Source organism: Telopea speciosissima, chromosome 8 (genome assembly GCF_018873765.1).
Source record: "Telopea speciosissima isolate NSW1024214 ecotype Mountain lineage chromosome 8, Tspe_v1, whole genome shotgun sequence".
NCBI classification, from domain to species: Eukaryota; Viridiplantae; Streptophyta; class Magnoliopsida; order Proteales; family Proteaceae; genus Telopea; species Telopea speciosissima.
In genome coordinates, this window is record NC_057923.1 from 2,394,184 (window position 1) to 2,416,052 (window position 21,869).

Here is a 21,869-nt window from a genome sequence, read left to right on the forward strand (position 1 = left end):
CGATTGACTCTCCTACCATGAATAGAAGATTCAGAAAACATGACTCTCCACAACTGCCTCTACCTGTAGTCCACACTATATACACTCAGGTATAACCCTTAGTAGAGACATCTTCATTAGTATCACATTTAACTTTTGCTAGAGAGGCTTGACTTAAGCATCGGAGAGTCTCCTGCCAGAGCAAACCGGCTGTCTTGTGCTTACTTTGCTCTTCTCTGCAGACTGCCTTGCAGGAGGATCCCTTTGACGGTTTCTTAACGCAACACAAGAAAATGTCAACTGGGGAAAGGATAGGAAGATATGAAAAAGTTATTTTCCACCATTGTTGTTTGATTGTTCAAGAATTGCAATTAATGAATTAATTATTCCCACTTTGTGAGAGGGAAAAGAAAAGATACATATGATCAATTTTCTTCCAACTTTCTCTTCCAAGCCTTTTCCACAAAAAATGATTGAAACACAAGATTATAGATGATCTTTATCAAAAGTAACAACATTTTTTTTGCCAAGATTGTCCCACCTATGCGACCAAAAAGTTGCATCCCAAAATTTTTTTCTTCCTTTCATCCCTTCTTGTTTTTGGTAGAGAATAAACTTATTTATTGAAGCGTGTCCAATGCATGAAAACTGCATTACAAAGATCAGAAATTCACGAAGTGGAAAAGGGCCAAATTGTCTCCAACGGTGAGGAAAAATAGACAAAGAAAGCACTAGGTGGAACCCAGAGCAATTCCAGGCATACAACTTGCCTTTCTGGTGGAAACATATCTTGCATTCGGTTGTTAAGAGAACATATATAAGAAAGTGTCTGTTTGTAAAAGTTGCCAAAAAAAGGAGTTTTTTTCATACATATAGTTATCCTATACTAGGAAGTGGTCCATGGGCAGCGAGGGGATTGCAACCTTTTTTTGTCCTTATTTTTCATGCCTGCAAGCTAAAGGTTTCATCATCCTCCTCAATGATCATAGAAAAAAATTCTCTGAGCTGCAAAGGTGGTCAGGTATACTAACACCTCTCCGTCTCTTTTCTCATTAGTGCACCTTATGCCGCTTGCTCAAAGATATCATTGGTGGGGAGCATGATGTGTATTATGGTTTCCACATCTCCATTATATATTTTAAAGTTGGATTTCCAATTCAAAAAGAGGGTCCAAAACTGGTGGTAAGGAAACAGAAAATCAAATCAAATCAATAATAACATAAAAAATGTTATAATCATTACATGATAGTGGAACTAACTCCAAAACATCTTAAAAAAGGGTTGTAGAATGTAGATTGCCATCTCTCAAGCAAAACCATATAGAGGTGAATCAAAGGTGGAATTCCAAGAATGCCCTTGCATTGCTCAAAGGTGGAAATTTTCATATAAAATTACTAAGAGAGGAAAAGCCACTTGAATTGTCCAATCTTCACAAGTTATCAAGGCAGCCTAATTCATTGTACCATGTGGAATGATGATGTGGTAATTCTGACCATTGGATAACTAATAGATGCCTTGGATTTAGTCATGTATCAGATTCAATCAAATACCCTCCCATGTATTGGCATGCATCCCCATGTATGTCCATGCACTTCTATAGTACTCTCGTAGTCCTAATTTTTCAAATCTCTATTTTGTCACTTGACAAACTTTGTTTGGACTATATTTTTACATATGAGCAAAAGATCTTGGAGCCTACCTGTCTACAATATTTGAACCCCACCGGATCTCCCATGCGACAAATATTAGACTGCCAATTGATAAATTTATCAAAGCATGTCATTTTGATAAGTTTCACCCTTGTTATAGATACCTTTCTTATCCGCCCTTCCATTGTGGCCAATTAAGTCACAAATAAATTGGGTACAACTTTTCAAATTGACACACCTTGATAAACTTATCAAGGCGATCCAAATATTTACCACCTAACAGATAAACAAGGCTTAAATTTTGTGAACATTTAGAACCTAATGTCTTTTGGTCACACGTTATATTTCAACCCAAACAGAGTTTGCCAAGTGATAAAATAGAGATTCGAAAATTCAAAACTAAGTGATTGTACAGTAATGGTCAAAGTACCATAGGCGTGCATAATCATACATGGGGATAAATGCTAATACATGAAAGGGGATTTGATTGAATTAGGCATTGAACTTAACACAAGACTAATCTAAACTATATACTATCCATCCAATAGTCAGAATTGCCACATCATCATTTCACGTGATAACATGAGGATGGGCTACATTGATAAACTTATCAAAGTCAAGCTGCTCAAATAAGTTTTTTCCCACATAAATTTAGTACCCAAATACTCTCCAAGGACTAGCCCATCTAATCCACCCATGACCCACAAAACCATACCCATGATCTATTTCCACAACCAAATCCCATTCATGATGCTTTACCATCTTCATACCCAACAAAAGAAGAAAAAAAAAGAGACATGTACCATACCACCCACTTTAAACCAGTTATCATAAAATAATTGAACTTTTTACTCTGACCCTACCCTATAAGGTAAGGGTAATGCTATATCTTTATCTTACCCTATATAAAGACTGCCTACATCCTTGAGACTCCAAACAAGGACGATTGTGTCAGGTAAATGACCTTACATGTACCCTCATATTTGAACTAAAAGCCTTACTCTATAAGGCACTTAACTAGTTAACTCTACAGGGTATCTGAAGAAATCCCATTACCTGGAAGGTAAAGAAGAAAGGTGAGTAAACAAGCATTTAATAAAACTTCCACCTAATTTACTACCAATACAAATCTTTATTATTATGTATAGAATACTACATTCCCTTATAAAACCTACAATATCAATTACGCAATCCACAAAATTCTACCAAATCCAAAATATTCTCCTGTACAAATCAGCAGTCACCTAATTACTTTGGGGAATGGGGATAGGGCTTACAAGTCCTGATTTGGGGGAGGGGGTTATTTGTTTGTTATGGGCCTTGGGTTTGGGTTAGGATCAAAGATGGGTCTAGGTTATTCATATACATATCAATCTACATCATGTGAAAAGTTTCTCTATACCAGTGGATCAGTGGATGTAGAGGTTATCTCTATTCCAACACCCAAATTTTGCCACTTGAAAGGTGTAATGGCAATTTCAACTATATGGTTATCTAGTAAAGGGGTTAATTGGCCACATCCCATTCAATAGCCTATCAACAGGGTTCCTGTTGTGCTGTAACTGGTCACGGCCTATAAGGAAGATTAAATCCTTAGCAGAACCCATCCAGCATTTGTGTTCCTAAAAAACATTTATAAAGGAGGTTTTATTAAACACTAAAATTGCAGTAAACAATATGTTCTTTGCTGCAATGCCTGCTTAAGGTCGAAACCCAATAACAAAGACCAACCACCAAGCCCATTAAACGCTAGTAGAATTGGCTTAGTAAACGCATTGGCAGATCTCTTGGAGAACAACTACAGTTACTGCTTTTCCTGCAACTCTTTGAATGTTCAAGAAGTACATCAGTTGGGATTGGAAACAAACTACATCATACCATGAAAGCCTGCTGAATCCAAAAGAACCGCCTTGATATCCTCAGGCAGCACATCCAGGCCATCCTTGCATTGCTGGGGTGAGGAAAAAAAAAGAAACAAAACCTATCTTTAGCTCATCATCTTTTGGAGTTTAGTCCAAGGACTGCAATCTAATATCAAACAGGAACAGAGATCTAGTTGTATTATGATGAACTAATGCACACATTAGAATTCTTTTTAGAAATAAATGATTCAATCATATAGAAAGAAATGCTAATGGGCGTTGTTTCAATTGGATGATAGCAACTACGCTGTGAGAGTCCATAGAATGGATGGTTATAATCATCCATTTGGTTCAGAATGCAACTTTGAAGATATAAGTACGATAAAGCATCAACTACTCAATCACACCATCAGTATTGCTTTGTCAAACGGATCATAGGGTCTCCCACTAAGGTATCATTGAGTTTTCCAGTAAAGAAATGAGGTCCTTGTGGATGTATCAATCTTACAATGCTTCACCAAAATCATGTGCTTGGTAAACTAGCAAATTAAAAGAAAGGGGTCAAGGGGAACCTTACCTCAGCTTGGAAGACATCCAGAGCAAATCCATTAAAACAGCTGATGACGGCCTGCTGGATGTCCAGCCCAAGCCTATCAAGTGCCTTCATGGTGGAGAGCAAGAGACCTGGTCTCCGGGCACAAAACATGTGAATGTTTACAGCTCTCCCTTCTCTTACCCTGACTTCAACCTAGAAAGGAGCATAATCGTGGAATATAAGACTAAACAATCTTGGAGTATCACAAGAAGATGAGTGAGTGCTAACTGACACACTAAGGAACCACACAAAATAAAACATGTAATAAATACATAAATAAGGGCAAATGTTAATTCACACAGACACATCACAAGAGCCTTTCCTTGACAGACCACCTTTTTTAAGCCATTTGGAGCCCCCCCCCCCCCAAAGTCAACCGACGTTGGGTGGGAGGCCCTCCCCTAGGATTATCCATGTGTCAAGTTTTGGGTCCCATTATCACTGTATTGCTCATATTGGGCCATTAGTTAGTCTTCAATGTTGATGAGAACCTACATGATATGTGATCTGTGGATATGGTGTAGAATTTGGTTATTTTACCAGTTAGATACAAATCCAAGAGGTTCAAACCAATTCATGAAATAACAGAGAGTAGAAACATAATCTTGGTCAATACAACATATAACGTGCCCAAGTCAAAGCAACCATTTAGAACTGTAGAACTCTAAATGGAATATGTCTAGAACAGCTGATCAAGTCAGGACAGATTTAAGGAATTTGATAAAAATCAATCAGCCAAATCCATTGAAGTAAAAAGGAGTCAATTTTTCCTTCTTTTCTATTTATTTTATCACCAAGATAATGGAAATTTACCCTTGCAGGTTGGCTATTTGGGCTTGGCAATGAGCTTGGGCAGAGTTCCTCCTTGACACGGCAAGGAAGTGTAGGAGGGGTGGGAGTCAATGGGAGGAAGGTTGTTGTAGTAAGCGGAAGAGCAGACCCAGGCGGAGTTGACTCTAGTTCACTGTGGAGGTCACTGATCCTTTGCCGTAGTTCCTTCAAGTATTCAATTGCATCACCGAGGATTGAAGCTCTATCCATCTGTCAAAACAACAATTAAATATGCATTATAAACAAATTTCTTAAGGCAAAATGAAATTCACAGAACTTCAAAAGCATCATGGATGGCTGCTAATGAACAATAATTCGATCCATCGTATATAAATCTGGTGCTTGGTTGAGCACTCAATTGACCTTCCCGATTACACAGAGATTTGGCTCAAGCACTTGGTAGAATATGTTCAAGCCCTTCAATTAAAAAAAAGTTAACCAATTAAATTGACAGGAGCCTTAACTGAGTTGAGTCCACTATCTACAAGAGATATTATTGAACTCCAATGATATTAAACACTGCTTTAGGATCTTCCTGTAGCGTTTTATCCCCCAGAACCGCATCATATGTTCCACCACCACCCCATATGAGATCATGTGGAGGTAGAATTAAACAGCTATCAGTAACATAATCTTTTGGGGCCACATAAGAGGGAAAAAAATTTAATGTTTCGTTATGAGTACATACGCAAACTGAAACCCATATGACATCAAATGGTTATCAACTCCTAAAGATTAATAGTGTTTCCAATACTAAATTACCCGAGGAGGAGATGAAAAGAGAACTTCAAACTTCAAACTTCAAAGAGCAGACCCAGAACAGAAAACACCATTTAGTTTTGAGAGAAATACTACTCTAGTAGTAATTCACTAGAAAGGAAATAGAAGGCTGCAAATTCTCACCTTGCTAATCTTTGGAACAACCGACCTCAGCATGTAAAGCCTATCATTGAGTTTCTTCCTGCGTCGCCTCTCGGCCATCAAATTTTTTGCTGGGGGACCCTTCTTCTTCCCCTTTTGATCAGTTCCAGTGACAGTGCTGTTTGCATTCGAATTGTTTCCACCATTCTTTGCGTTCTCCTGCTCCTTGTTGTTGTTCTCCGTAGCCTCCTCAGAATCATAATTCAAACCAGACCCGTCGATGCTTGCCTCCTCCATTTCGTCCTCTTCGTTGTTCTTCTTCCTCCCTTTCTCCTGGTCTTCGTCCAACTCCCTCTTCCCCTTATTTCCTTTCGAACCCAGAAAACCCATATTCCCAGCTTTGTCAGCAGCGGTGGCAGAATTCTGGCGCAGAGCAGCTCTCTTCTGAAATAGAGTGGGCTGCGCGCCAACAGGAGGGAAAATTTCGAGAGGTCTCAACACCTTAGACCTGTTTAGGAACAGCTGATTACCAGAACCCTCGAAACCTCCAAAACCGTCGCCAACAGTGCTGGTGTTGTCGGCCATCGGGAGAAAACGAGTGGACGGGAATTGTGAACTGGAGCTCAGATCGGGAATGCCCATCTGAGCCTCGGAGCTCAAACCGGTGAACTCAGTCAAAACCCCACCTCCATTATTCATTAAAGCAGGGGAGTTCATGTTCTGGTTCCCTTGCAAAGGCGGGAGAAACCCGGCATCACAACCCAAATCGAAACCGCTCTCGAAGGGGTTACTGCAGACGACATTGAGAAGCGAAGACAAGCAAGATTTCTGAGGCAAGAAGGACTGTAATTGAGATGGGTCAAGACTAAACACGGAGGACGGAGAGCACGAAGATGAGGAGTCTACTGACTGCAACAGCAGATTATCAGCTGCAGCGGAGTTTGAAGAGAAGGCGATATCTTTAAAATCATGGTGATTTTGGATGCTTTGGAAGTCGTGGTGAGAGTGAGACGGGTTCCCTCCACTGTGCACGTACCAGTCGTCTTCAAGCATCGATTTGAACGTAGAGAGAGAACCCAAGTCGTCCTTGTTTTCCCCAGTTCCTCCACCACCACCAACACCGTTGTTCCTATTCCAAGATACCGCGTCTTCTTCCTCTCCCTCTTCTTCCATCCAGACTACACCATTAAGCCTGGACATCATTTTTCCGCTTGTTTTTCTTTTCTGGTTTCCTTGGGGAGGGGTGTGTGAAGAAAACCAGAGGAGCAGAGAGGGAGGAAGGCAAACGTACAAGTTGCAGAGCGTAAAGGGATATAGCTTTTCAGATCACCATTAGGACAGATGTGAGTATCTAACTTTGAACGTTACTCAGAATCTGAGACAGTGTGTGTGGATATGTATCTCTGTCTCTCTCTCTCTCCCTCACTCTTGATTTGGTTTATCGACAGTCTGAAATTATAAAATTACCCCCAGACAGATGACTTAATTACTAGGATCATTTTCTATATTGATTCTAGATTTTTTTTTGGGTTGCGGCCCGCTGCAGCGCTGGTTGGTTTCAAGAACTAAGAATCGGATTCACCAATCGGCCGATTTGGATCAGAATTGGGGATCACTGATCCTGATTCGGACCGCTTGGATACAGGTTCTGTTGATTCGGAACTGGATTGACCAATTTCAAGTCTTTTTAGTCATAGTTATAATTGAATTAGAGCGATTCCAAGTTCGATTCCTGATACCAAGGCGGCGAGGCCAACCCTGCTTTTACATCAAAATGACTTAGAATCGATTCATAATTCGACTCCCCAATTCCGCTTTTTAAAACTCTGGCCCAGTGTCTCCGTGCCACATGGTGTTGATAGGTTTTAGAAGCAAGTTCTGGTGAGACAAGGAAAAAGAGGGAAACGTCAAAAAACGGAAAAAAAAATAGGGAGTTGAGCAAAAGGTTTGTTTTGAGTTTTAAAAGGCCCTTTTTTTTAATCTCATTTCTCCCTCCCTTATGGCGACGACGTTGCATGGGCTGACGCCCTTTTTGGCATTTTATCGAACACGAAACAAACGGCTTTTGTGAGGGACTGGGGAGGCGTCGCCCACATTTGGAAACGATTACTTCAGTAGAAACGGGTCCCACAAAGTTTCAGTTCCAACTTCCAAGTTCTAACCTTCCTCGTTGCTTCTAACTTTCTTCTAAGGCTTTTAGCTTTCCTTGTGACTGGTGAGAGATTTTCAGTTACTTTGCAGGGATTGCTGCTGCTCCTCACGATTTACAGCTGCGAAGAATAGCCCGTTTTTTAGGGCATTTTAGACATAAGGTCACGAGTATGGGGATATTTTGGATATTCACAAACAAAAGATGAGGGCAAGGTTATAAACAACGGTGTCGGCCCTTATATTGATTCATTCAATCTCAAAAAGCTACATTTTGAGTGTTTCGGTGATTCCTTCTCGGTTTGTTATCCCCCGATATTGATACTTACGAGTTGATACAATACCGTGTTTCAAAACTATGGATGAGAATGGTAAGGGTGTCAGTCGGTACGTATCAGTAATCCGATATGGTTTTGGTACGGTACAAAAGAAAGAAACCAGACATTGAAATCGTTCCGTACTAAATACAATATGTATTTTCAATATTAAAATCATTCCGTACGTATTAGATATTGAAAATGGTTTTTATTTGGTATTATCTTCATCAACCGAGTATGAATTGTTTCTATGGGGATTTGTTCCTAATCCTCGCAACTTGAAAAATGCTCTACTCTATTATATGAGGAATCACAAGTTTCAGTCTTGAAAGCACTGTTATGCCACCACTTCCTATAGCTATTGGTAGGCTTGTAAATAGATTGGATGTGATTGAATTCGGATACTCCTTGGCCGAATATAGATACCTCTAAATTGATTCAGATGGATTCGGATGCGGATCAAATTCAGATTTTCGACCATCCCTTTACATCTCTGCCTTATGTAACCCGAACCTTCCTTCTCCTAGTGGATTCAATTCACTCTCAATCCATATCTCTTAGATCATGATTATCTTTTCCTCATAATCTAGAGCCCGTTGAATCTACAAAAACCATCAAGATCATTATTTACTCAAAAAAAAAATTTCCAAAAAAAAAATATCTCTCCATTTACATCCCTATCTACTGGTGCCAAGAACGATGGTGGCCAACATGTGGCTCTTCAATCTTACTATAATTTTTTTTTTACAATTGGAGAGCTTTAACAGGGGGGATAGGGGATAGGAATAGGCCCCAAGGTGGTTTGAACTCATGACCTCTTATTTGAGGAGTTGGTCTTTTACCAATTGACCTGACTCATCCCATCAACCTATAATGGCACTAAATGCTCATAACTCGCTTGAAGCAATTACACATTTGAATTCCAAGGAACCAGCTGTTATTTCTCTTAAGAATCCCTGACTCCTCACACTTGTGGTAACATAATTTTATCGGTTATGATATCAAATAAATTTTAAAAAGTAAAATGGGAAGGTATGATAGTACTCTTATTATAAAGACACAAATCCAGAAATTTAAAATTTTAAAGGACCGAATTTCCCTCCACCCACGGTAAATGGGATCCCATTCATCGAGGGCCGAGAGAAGGCGGGAATAGGGTTTATGAATCCTAGGATGGTGAACCGTCCTCTATGGATGGAGGAAAACTTTGTCATTTTTTAAAATACTATGATAAAAATTAAATGTACAATAATGGTTTTTCATTCCCCCTACTATTATAAAATTCTTCCATTCACCCAAAATTAAATGTACAAAACAGATACAATTATAGGTTCGAAAATACACTCGGTACAGTACATACCGAACGATTTCGTCTTAGAAACTGATATTGTACCAAACTAAGAGTTACTATTTTCCCATATCGAAACCGTATCGAATTTATAATGGTCTTTGAGTTTGAGGGTATTTTAAAAATTCATAAATAGATTATTTGGATTTTGTAGTATGGTTGTGATTAAACCGAGCAGGTTTAACTCGGTTCCCCTATTATAATCAACAAGATCAAAGATAAAAAGGGCACCTCTATAGTTTTATTTAAAACTTGATATTTTTTATTAATTGTCCCTTCACTCCCTTGTCTTATACTCTTATACCCAAAAATCCAAATTAGGGTTACAGAAGGGTTTTTAACAAGGGAAAAAGACCTTTCAGCACAATACCATTGATCCCTAATACTGGTGTAGACGCTACACGATCGGTTACCGTTTTATTGCCGCCCATAAAGAATTAAATCTCATAAATACTGTCACGTTTCCAGAGTAATTTAGGCTTCTCATTACTAATACTTTAATGCCAACTCATTGATACACGTGACATCATCCAATGATTGGATTCCTTTTTTATCATTCTATAAATGCACAGCTAAGGCTACATCATCCTGTAGTGCAAACTTCAACAACTTACAAAACACTGCAGGTCCCAACGGCATGGCGATCTGGGAGACTGGGACTGGTAGGCCTCCCAACTCCAAGAGAGAGCGAATCTAATAAGACCCAAATGTTACCCAAGACTAGTTAATTTTACCACAAACCCAAGACTTATTAATTTTACCTGGTGTTCCAGTGTATAGACTATAGAGGGGTGTTTATAAAAATAAAAAAGACACGTGTCTTCATCTAACTGTATGTGAAGGATACACATATGGGTATGTGATCTAAATTCTTTCTCTTCACCTATGTTAAAAAGAGAATCTCTTCAACCATAGGATTCGGTTGTCGAATTGGACTAGAAAAGGACATTTTTCGATCTCATGCATGAGAGAGAGAGAGAGAGAGAGAGAGCGAGTCTTAAAGGATATCACTAAATGGTGTATTCATGATTTTTTAAGGGAAAAATCTTGTTATAAAGATGACTGTTTTCCCAGCCTGGATGATCAGATTAGAAACCATAGCCAAAATAAAAAGATTTGTAATACAAGAAAACACTGTATTACGGATCCTTTTATTTTGGCTATCTTCAAAAGCTGGTCCAAAAGCTCCCCATGGCCAGGGAGAATGGATTGGAGAACCTTGATTACATACAAGAAAACACATCATTTCTTGGTCATGAATAGGGTTGTAAATGGATTGGATTCGGCTTGGATAGTGCTATATCCGCATCCGCATCCGATTAGCTATCGGACGGATTTGGATAGTGCTAAACGGATACGGATCGGATAATTTATCCGTTTACATGTAAATATAGCTTTTCGGATAGCTATAGCCTATCCGTATTCGCATCCGTTTAATTTTCGGACGGATTCGGATAGTGCTAAACGAATACGGACACGGATACGAAAACGGATTTCGGCTATTCATTTACACTCCTAGTCATGAAGACCTTACACCAGCGCGAGCTAATGAGAGCGTGCGCAAGGGCATCGACACATATGGAATTTTTTATTTTAGGAGGGGCTAGACGGTAATTTTGCTCATTCTTGTGTCTGGGCGCAGAAACCACATAACAACGTTCTTTTTTTCCAAAAAAAATTTTGTAAATTTTTTTTAATATAATAAAGTTTATTCCACTAAAGATAAATTCGATCATTTCACATGTCAACTCAAAAAATATACAACTTATGATAACAACATCTCTTTCAAATTATTATCAAAATCCTCTTTTACCGCAATAATATAAAACTTTTGAAAATAAGACGAGAGTCAATCAAAAGATGTTTACAACTTCTCACTTCACTATTTTATTGACAACACCTTTTCTTCAATTTGTAATGAGTTTAGTTTCTTATTTAAGTGTTTTGGTTGATAGATTATGTCAACAAGGGTGATTCTGAAACCATGTGTTTGTCCTTATTTCTATTGTGACTCGATTGATAGAGCTCCCACAACATTCCCTCTGTAAGTTTGTATTTACTCTTACAATTACTCTTATTCTGGTCTAAAGATAGTGAATAATAATTGAGTATTTATGGATCGAAAAAGTTTAGGTTCAGTGGGAAATCTGAATTGCTAGTTAATAAGTTGGGGTTCTGCAGTGGGGCTTTCCATGTCATTTAATAACACCGTGACAAATGAATGGGTCATGGTGGGGTTTGTTAATGTTAATTTGTAAACTTCTCTCTAAGAAGGAGAAGGAGAGGTCCATCGTCACGAGCTACGACAGGAATAATAAAGACTTTCACTTTCAAATCTCAAAACTTTGCAATCTTGTTTTATTTAAAAAATTATTTAATATAGAGGTAGAAAAAAATTTTAAAAATAGTTTCAAATTGATTTATCATTATTTCATTATTAAAGTCTGTATTTTTCTAATTGACATACAAAATGTAAAATGAAAGATTTATCCTCATTAGGAAAAAGAAGAAGAATAAGTTATATTAAAAAGACAAAAAAATAAACATTAAGATTACAACCAAAGCCTTCTGTACAACCAAAACAACCACAGCAATAGTCAAATAGTTTGGTGCACCCTTGTATGGGAGTGACTATTTCCATTAATGTGTTTATGTTTACGTTTGCTCCAGACCAAAGCTTCCAATTCTAATGTAAAGAAATGGATTTACCAAAAACATAATAATGTAACGACATGGAACCAGCAAACATTTTCTCAAAAATAAAAAATAAAAATAAAAATACATTAATAAATAAAGGAGAAGTTTTCCCCCACAATGCCAAATTGGAGGAGAATTTACACGCTACACCAATGATGGTGCATAGAATAGAATCATCCACATGGGGTTAAAATAGAAGAAAATGTGTCAATATGGGCTTACATCTTATCATGTGAGAGGGATGCATGGTAGAATCTATAGTCTTCTTTTTCCCATAAATAAAATGGTACTAATAAAAACTAGGGAAAATTACATGATTAACTACTTTTGGGTTTTCATTTACAAAACTGTCCACCTTATGTTTGAGTTAACAAAAATAGACAAAAACAAGTTAATGTTTACAAAACTGGACAAAATAGTGCCTCTCCCTCCCAAAATTACTTTTTTAAACATTTTTACCCCTGCCATTGCCTTCTCGCCCAGGCATCTTCCGTTCCCTGTAACCCACCCCTGTCCCCACCACTGCCATTCTCTGCTACCCAAACCCGCCCCTCCCTTCCCTTCCCTGTGATTACCCAGGATGCCTGGGCTAGAAGACAATGGTAGGGGTAAAAATGTCTAAAAAAGTAAGTGAGAGAGGGAGAGACACTATTTTGTCCAATTTTGTAAACCTTAACTTGTTTTTGTCTATTTTTGTTAACTCAAACATAGAGTAGACAGTTTTGTAAATGAAAACCCAAAAGTAGCTAACCATGTAATTTTTCCTAAAAACAAAGCAGAATAGCCTCCCTTGACCGTTCAAATAAGATTGCATGGAGGAAGAAGATAAGGTTGGCCAATATATATCATAAGATATTGTTCACTCACCACACACGTCGTATGAATTGTAAACAGGTCATCATGCAATTTGATATGTGCCCAATGGGATCCACTTTAATGTATGTGTGCTAGATTGAGTAACTTAGTATGAAATAGGTTAAAGGACTTAATTTAACGTGTTCCATCAGGTCTGAAGCTTTTGACGTATCAGTCAAGTACCTAACACCATCCTTGAAGGTAAGTGCACTTCATGGATTCAGGGAATAAAATGTTGTTGGTGAAGCCTGATTTGGTCCAAAAAGTGCGGTTAAGAACTTTGGAGGACCGTTTCAGCCTTGAAACGAGCTCGGAATGCCAAAAAATGGCGGGACTCCAAGTCAAAGCTTGGAGTTGTGTTGGGCTTGTCGAGATCTTCGAAATGAGTACTTTTGAGCCATGTGTTATGTTTTGGTCCGGCTCAGGTTTTTTGGTAATTTTTCTATGCTAAGGGCATTTGTGTACATTCTGGGATTAGGGCTTCCATATATAATGTTTTTATATCTTTGAGATAGGGTTATGAGGGTTTATAACATTTTCAGAGAAATTAGTGAAACTTGTTCTATTGCTCGGCCATGGATGTAACTTCCATTTTGGAGGTGAACCACGTAAATCTTTGTGTTGTGCGTTGTGTGTGCTTTCTCTATTTTCATTTTTCTTCTCCAAATCACCATGCTGAGCGTTGTTTTCTTAACATAAAAGACACTAAAGAGAGAAGTGACAGAAAAAACAGAGGGGAGTACTACTGATATTGCTGGATTGACGAAAAAGAATCGTCATAAGTTAAGAAAGACAGGAAGGAACCAGAAATTTAGGAAGATGAGTTCAATAGCTCACGCGACGTCGTTTTGACAAACAGTGTCGGCGGTAGAGTTTTTAACGCACAAAGGCGGCTCTGAATTACCGTGGTTCTTTGCCTTCGCTTGTTCAAACTGAAGAAGAACCAGAAGAAGAAGTTACTTGGAAGAGTGACAGGTGGAAGCTGGTAATAAGTAAGAAGGTCGAAGAGGAAATCCTGCTGGAAAGGGAAAATTAGTTGGAAAGAAAATTTGTTTGATTGGGCATTTAGATCATGTAGGTGCGGTTTTGAATAACTGAGGATTCACGAGAAACTTGGGTTTCCTTCCTTCCCTCGGTCAAATTTATTATTCCATTAGACACGGCACCCCTCTCTCTCTCTCTCTCTCTCTCTCTCTAAATATGGCTTCTTCTTGGCTTCATCTTTCTCGTATTAGCAATTTAAAGTTACGAGAATAATCTTTTTTTTTTTTAAAAAAAATCAACTACAGGAGTCCGGAGCCTAATTAGCAAAAATGTGTTTAAAACTCCTTTTTAAAAACTTTCCTTTTTTTTATTATTTTAAATATGTTGTATTTTTTGTTAAACGTTTTTATTTTTTCATGTGTTTCATATCATTTGTTAAACTTGTTTTTATTTAAAATAAATGAAATCCCCCCCTCCCAAACCATAATAAAGTCGAATTCAGCTCTCCTCCAACCGTGGCGGGAGCGGGAGGATCCAGCACAACAAAAACAGGGGTGTTTGAGTCATTTTACAGGCAGGCCCCTTATGAAATGACCAAACCCCCCTATTTTTTTTAAGCTAAGAAACAACTAGTTAATTAAACAAAAAGTTTAAAAACCACCCTTCACAGAGGCTGAGATCCTCTCAGTCCTCGCTTTTGAAGCCTATTTATGGATGATAGATACCATATGTCTGTCCTTTTTAGGCTGTGTTTGGTATGCATTCTTGGAATGCATTCCTAGTCGATTTTGAATTCTGGGATATGATAAAATCAAGTAATTACACATAAGAATCAAAGTTCTTCATTCCGTAGAAATGTCATAAAGTAAAGAGAAGTTGTCCCAAGACCACCCTTTACTTGTTCCCTGCATTAGGTAATCTATTCTTCAAGATTTGTCCAAACTTCTACATGCAGTCATGCACCCAGCCTTGCTCCTGCGTTCCCTGCAACCCCTGGTATAGTCTCCGAAGCTCTTATTCTTGAGAGTTCCCTACAAAACCAGAATTTATAGCCACTACAAACTGTGATTGGCATAGTAATATAGCTGCCTCCACCATTGGACTCATAGCTACTACCATCACAAATAACAATACCAGAATCCCCACTCTGATGCAGCTCCAAGAAGGAAGAAGAAGAAGAAAAGGCCCTGAACTTAGGGTTTGAATAGGGAGCCGTAGGTTAGGATTTATATTTTTCCATACTTCGTTTATTTTTCTGTTTTAGATTGAACCGGGTTAGAATTGGTTGCATCCAATGGGTTCAATGGGTCTAATTTAAGTGAAGTGTTCCTCTTGGTTAATAGGTTCTTATATCCTATTGGCTAATATGGAATCTTCTTTTAAATTAGTTGTTTAAGTTAGAGTCTTTTATTTTTAAGTTAGTAGGGGTATCCTAGTCAATTTACTGTTTTAATTTAATTAAGTTAGTTTAGAACTCTCCCTTCCACGATTTTAGAAGGAAGAGACATTAATTTGTACTAGGATTTGGCTTAAGCCTTTATTATAAATAAAGTAGATAGTGGAAGGCTCCCCCATAGAATTTTGAATTTAAAAAAAGACAGATATCGTGGCTGCTTGCTGATGTTCCTTGCTCCCTTGTGAGTGTATGCATCTTTGTGGATTTCAAGGTGGAAGGGTGGGTGGATTCCTGCGACTCTTTACGCCGTGACGGCTGGGAGGATTTCTCTTCGAAGGTGGTTTCATCATTCAAACATTCAAGCTATTGCCGGTGGATTCCAGTGTGAATTTGAATCTTAATTTTCTATTTTTATCTTTCCTTTCATTCCCCATTCGATCCTTTAATTGTCTATTTTAATTGCATAAACCCTAGGAGGATCTCAGTTCTATCCAGATCTGTTTACCCATAAGAAATCATCCAAACTTTGATCACAGCCCCCCCCCCCTCACCATTGTTTAGACTCGATCCCAATTGCTGCCCATATTCATCCCCCAAAACCCTAAATCCTTCTTCTCCATAAGAGCCCCATAAGCCCTAAATTGCCCACAGCCCATTCTGACCATCAGAATTGGACCATATCCTGGTGGAACCCGCCTCTCATAGTTCCCTACCTTCGATCCCAAACCCAGCTCTTACAGCCCACTTGAAACCCTAGTTTTGTTAGTTTCCCTTAACCCTAAAACCCGGAACCCTAACCCTAAATCTGTAGAATTTTAAAACCTAACCAAATCTAATTTTCTTTATACCAAAATAATCCCCTAAACCTGCATATTAAAACCATATAAGACCCATTCCCAAATTCCCATCCTAAACCCTAGAATTAACCTAAAACCTAGGTTGTCCATGTGAACCAGCAACCCTTTTTGCTATTTATTCTATTATCTGGCTCCTAGTAGGTCTCCTACCTATCTAGGACTACATTATTTGGTATCAAAGCCATGGATGAACATGGCAATCCGGTCTGCCACAACCACTCGACCCTATGGCAACAATGTTCGAGCTTTTGTAAATTTATCGCGACAGAAGACCTTGTTTGAGGACTTTAGAGCTGAACAGACAGTTATGGCTGAGAGGCTGCAAGTAATTGAGCATAGACAACCTACACTTAATGGGGACAACAATGTACACATAGAAGAAGACAGGTACCAACTCCATTCAGTGGTGCAGAGACTGCCTGACAGAGATGAGAGCCCCAGAGATGACTACAGGGGTTACAGAGATAGACACATAGGTCTCAGGGACAGATTCAGAGCTGACCGAGATAACAGGGATGATAGAGATCATTACAGAGATCGTCAGGACAGACCTAGATATACCTGTGAACCTTCTCGGGAACACATAGATCACCACCGAGGCTACAGAGACAGAGATAGAGAAGACCGGGATAGAGACAGAGTTCGGCAGCCTACTTTTGAGGAGTATATGAGGTCCTACTTCACTGGAGACCAGGGTACTAATCGACGCCATACAGGCAACCAAAAGGTGAAGCTTGAGCTGAAAGAATTCGATGGTAACTCTGACCCCCAGGTATTTTATGATTGGCTTGCTGCAATAGAAGATTATTTCGATTGGTATAATTTATCTGAAGAAGGGAAAATGAAGTTAGTCCGTGCTAAACTTGTCAGACCTGCACGTGAGTGGTGGAGAACTGCTGAAAGAGAGATGGACTTTAATGGGACTGCACCCCGCACTTGGGAAGACATGAAATATGACTTGAGCAAGCAATACTTACCAAGGCACTTCAGGTCTCAGTTGCAGGATAAATTCAACTCCCTACACCAAGGAACCATGATTGTAACTGAGTACATGAGGCAATTCGATGCTCTTTCTTCTCGCACTGGCATTAGGTAGGAGGGCATCCAAATGCTTTCCAGGTTCAGGTTGGGTCTGTCAAGTGAGATCAACAGGACAATTGGCGTAGTTGACGTTGCAGACGTTCGAAATTGTTTTGAGAAGGCCTTGAAAGCAGAGGAGTTATTAGCTTCAAGTAAACAGCCGTGGTCTACCTCCAAGCCGGCCTACATCAACAATAGCACCTCAAAACAAGGTTCCTCCATAGGCAACATCTCTCGCCCTGCTGTTCCCCCACGTGTGGACGATAAGGGCAAGGCTCCTATGGGCCGAAATGACCCCTTCACTTGTTTTTACTGTTAAGACAAGGGACACATTGCTAGGGACTGCCCACATAAGAAGAAGCCTTTCAACGTGGCTGAAAAAGAAGAAGTTCAAGGTGAAGATGAAGACCAAGCCGACATTCATATTCATGCACTCCCTCCTGATGATGATGTTGATTATTTTGATGATGATGATTCACGAGGTGTTCATATGGTACCTTAAGAGGTTGCTGCCCAACCAACATTCTAGCCTTCTTCATCCGTCAAAGAGTTGTTGTCCGCATACAAGCTTGAACCATCCGTTGAAGATAAGCTGAAGAAACTTGATCCTGATTTGGAAGACCATTTGGTGATCTCCAGCCATTCATCGGAGATGAATGATTTCAAGACAGGGAGAGTTGATGTAGCTCCAAGAAGGAAGAAGAAGAAGAAGAGACCTTGAATTTAGGGTTTGAATAGGAAGCCGTAGGTTAGGATTTACATTTTTCCATACTTAGTTTATTTTTCTGTTTTAGATTGAACCGGTTTAGAATTGATTGCATCCAATGGGTTCAATGAGTCTAAATTAAGTGAAGTGTTCCTATTGGTTAATAGGTTCTTATATCCTATTGGCTAATATGGAATCTTCTTTTAAATTAATTGTTTAAGTTAGAGTCTTTTATTTTTAAGTTAGTAGGGGTATCTTAGTCAATTTACTGTTTTAATTTAATTAAGTTAGTTTAGAACTCTCCCTTCCAAGATTTTAGAAGGAAGAGACATTAATTTGTACTAGGATTTGGCTTAGGCTTTTATTATAAATAAAGTAGATCGTTGAGGGCTCCCCCACAGAATTTTGAATTTAAAAAAAGACAGATATCGTGGTTGCTTGCTACTGTTCCTTGCTCCCTTGTGAGTGTATGCATCCTTGTGGATTTCAAGGTGGAAAGGTGGGTGGATTCCTGCGACTCTTTACGCCGTGACGGCTGGGAGGATCTCTCTTCGAAGGTGGTTTCATCCTTCAAATATTCAAGCTACTGCCGGTGGATTCCAGTGTGAGTTTGAATCTTAATTTTCTGTTTTTATCTTTCCTTTCATTCCCCATTCGATCATTTAATTGTCTGTTTTAATTGCATAAACCCTAGGAGGATCTCAGTTCTGTCCAGATCTGTTTACCCATAAGAAATCATCCAAACTTTAATCACAACCCCCCCTTCACCATTGTTTACACTCGATCCCAGTTGCTGCCCATATTCATCCCCCAAAACCCTAAATCCTTCTTCTCCATACCCATAAGCCCTAAATTGCCCACAACCCATTCTGACCATCAGAATTGGACCATATCCTGGTCGAACCCTCCTCTCACAATCCCCTACCTTCGATCCCAAACCCAGCTCTTACAGCCCACTTGAAACCCTAGTTTTGTTAGTTTCCTTTAACTCTAAAACCCGAAACCCTAACCCTAAATCTGCATAATTTTAAAACCTAACCAAACCTAATTTTCTTTATACCAAAATAATCCCCTAAACCTGCATATTAAAACCACAAAAGACCCATTCCCAAATTCCCATCCTAAACCCTAGAATTAACCTAAAACCTAGGCTGTCCATGTGAACCAACAGCTCCTTTTGCTATTTATTCTGTTATCTGGCTCCTAGTAGGTGATGCAGATTCATCACCAAATAGGGCTTGTTTCATTAGAAATAAGTCTAGCGTTGGGTTACATACATGTTGGGCCTTTGATCCCATGGGTTTCTAATGTAATAGGCCACTTTTCTGGGCCTAAAATAGGGGTACATAGGTTGCATACGGGATTAGCCCAATACTTAGTTTTTATTGTGTGTTTTTAATTGAGCCGGTTTAAATTGGTTGCATCCAATTGGTTCAATTGGTCTAATTTAAGTGAAGTGATCCTATTGGCTAAGAGGTTCTTATATCCTATTGGCTACTAGGGAATCTTCTTTATTTTAAGTAGTTTAAGTTGTTTTAAGTCATTAGGACTCTATTTTGAGTCTATTTGAGTTTTCTAGTCAGTTTAAGTTGCCTAATAGATTAGGGATAAGGTTAGGCCATTCCTTTTTAGTGTCTAAGTCTATTTTTGAGTCTTCTATATAAGTTTGTAAGGGAGGCCAGCATTGTATACGAATTTGATTAATAAAAATTAGCTTTATGCTTGCTGCCTTAGCTCCATCGTGAGTGAGCCTTGTGAGTAATATCAAGGTTGAAGGGATTGGTGGATCTCCAATCGACTCCTTGCATTGTGAAGATCGGGAGACCCCATTGTTCATCTTCAAAGTTGTTGCCATTGAAGACCTGTAACAAGTAAGAAATTCTGCAACTATTCTTCTTCCTTCTAGAAGGTCACATACAAGGTGATTTTCGTGAGAATTCTGCCCAGCCAAATCTAACCATTAGAATCTGTTAAAAATTTGATCAAGTCTTTCTCAAACCCTAAGAGAGACTCGATTCAAATTTCAGCACCATCCACCCAGCCGATTGTCTGAAATTACAGTTTTACCCCTCTCTCCTACTTCTACTAGGAAACCTCCATAACTCCAAATCTGTCCATCAGTTTCAAACCAAACTTTCAACATACATCCCTTACATCATTGTTGACACTCGATCCAAGTTTCAGCCCCAAACTCCCACTTTATCCCCTCCATTCCTTCACTCCATTAAAACCCAAAACCTGCAACACAATTCTGTCCAGAACTGCAGAATTTTAAAACCTTCCCAAATCCTATTATTTTTATACCATATTGACCCCCTAGACCTGCCCATTAATACCCTATAAACCCCTTTCCCAATATCCAACCCTAACCCTAGGAATTGACCTAAATCCTAGTGCTGTCCATTCGAACCAGCAACCCCTTTTGTTATTTGATCTTGTTGTTTGGCTCCTAGTAGGCCTCCTACCTATCTAGGACTACATTAGTAGGTCTCCTACCTATCTAGGACTACATTACACTCAGTACTCATCATAGGCTAAAACAACATTGCATTGATCAGTCGGTGAAGGAATACAGGTAAGAGACAGGAGGTGAAGATCATAGGTCCATTTATTAATCACTCTTATTAACGTTTCAGGATTAACATTCGACTACTAAAACACAATAGGGTTGCGACAAATCCATAGGTGTTAAAAGGCTATAGCTAAGATAAAGATGATACAATGGCATTCCAATTTAGATACGTATAGACTGAGGATAAAAGACGAACAACAAATTCATACAGAGAACCTTAGAAGAAAAAACCATCTCAATCCATAAGAGGTGTAGCACAGCTGCAATTTTATTCTTGACACAGAGAGCACCACTTAAAAGCTTCCATAAAAACAAGCGAAACTAAAGATGTATACATAAATTCCACAAACAATTCCAAACCTTAAGAGAAACAAATCTAATACTCGTACCATTCTCGCTTAGTAAGAGCCATTTAAGAGCTAATTCAGTAGAAAAAAAACATCAGATCTACTCAACGGACAAAACCAGAAATCATTCAAAGGGTACGCACACAATGGAATCTTGATCATAGCATCAGCCCTATTTTTAGGAAATAAAGTATATCAGTGCAGAATTTAAAACTGTAATACCTGAGCTGGATTTTCAGGGTTTTAAAGAGGAAGTGTAGAACAGGATTCCATCATCTCATCTCAATTTCCATATGCTAGAAATTGGGATCTAATAAAGTTACCAAGAAAAGGTATCCATGGCTCAAACCAAATAGAAACACCATCTCCTTCCCCTACCTTCCTGCATGTTTGTGTTATTGAAGACATGGAACAACCTTTGCAATCCCTCTCCATATAACTGAACCCTTAGACGTTATAACAGAACGATGTAAAATGCTAGAATTTGGAAAATACTTCCCGTTGAGAATCCTTGCCCATAGTTGATCAGGTTGGGTCAAAAGTCTTCAAGCTAGTTTAAACAAAAAAACCTTTCCCCTCCCCCCCCCCCCCAACCCCCCACCCCCACCCCCACCCCCACCCCCCTAAGGACTTAGGACGACATATTCTATCCCATCCTCCTATAGGGCTCCACTTATGAGAATCAGAATCCACACCTTTCCAGAAATTAGAACTAATTGAATCTAATTTAGAACAAATCTAGGAAGGAATATAAAGGTGGGTTTCATGAGGTTGGGAAAGGCAAG

At 39.0% G+C, this 21,869-nt stretch overlaps 1 protein-coding gene across 1 annotated transcript; it reads right to left on the minus strand.

Moving 5' to 3' along the window:
• Positions 1-3,261: 3,261 nt before the first annotated feature.
• Positions 3,262-7,030, minus strand: LOC122671807 (transcription factor ICE1-like). The gene is made up of 4 exons (XM_043869254.1): positions 5,820-7,030; positions 4,899-5,126; positions 4,068-4,238; positions 3,262-3,579 (listed from the first exon to the last, which is right to left on the minus strand). Exons 1-4 carry the CDS (start codon positions 6,978-6,980, stop codon positions 3,496-3,498), a joined length of 1,644 nt encoding a protein of 547 aa, XP_043725189.1. The 5' UTR covers positions 6,981-7,030; the 3' UTR covers positions 3,262-3,495.
• Positions 7,031-21,869: the final 14,839 nt, after the last annotated feature.

Bases quoted from the DNA above. Each gene is read 5' to 3' on its own strand.
- LOC122671807 (XM_043869254.1), bottom strand. From the start codon at position 6,980: ATGATGTCCAGGCTTAATGGTGTAGTCTGGATGGAAGAAGAGGGAGAG. The intron at 5,127-5,819 runs GTGAGAATTTGC...TTGTTTTGACAG, and splicing joins TTGTTCCAAAGATTAGCAAG to ATGGATAGAGCTTCAATCCT. The intron at 3,580-4,067 runs GTAAGGTTCCCC...TCCTCACCCCAG, and splicing joins TGGATGTCTTCCAAGCTGAG to CAATGCAAGGATGGCCTGGA.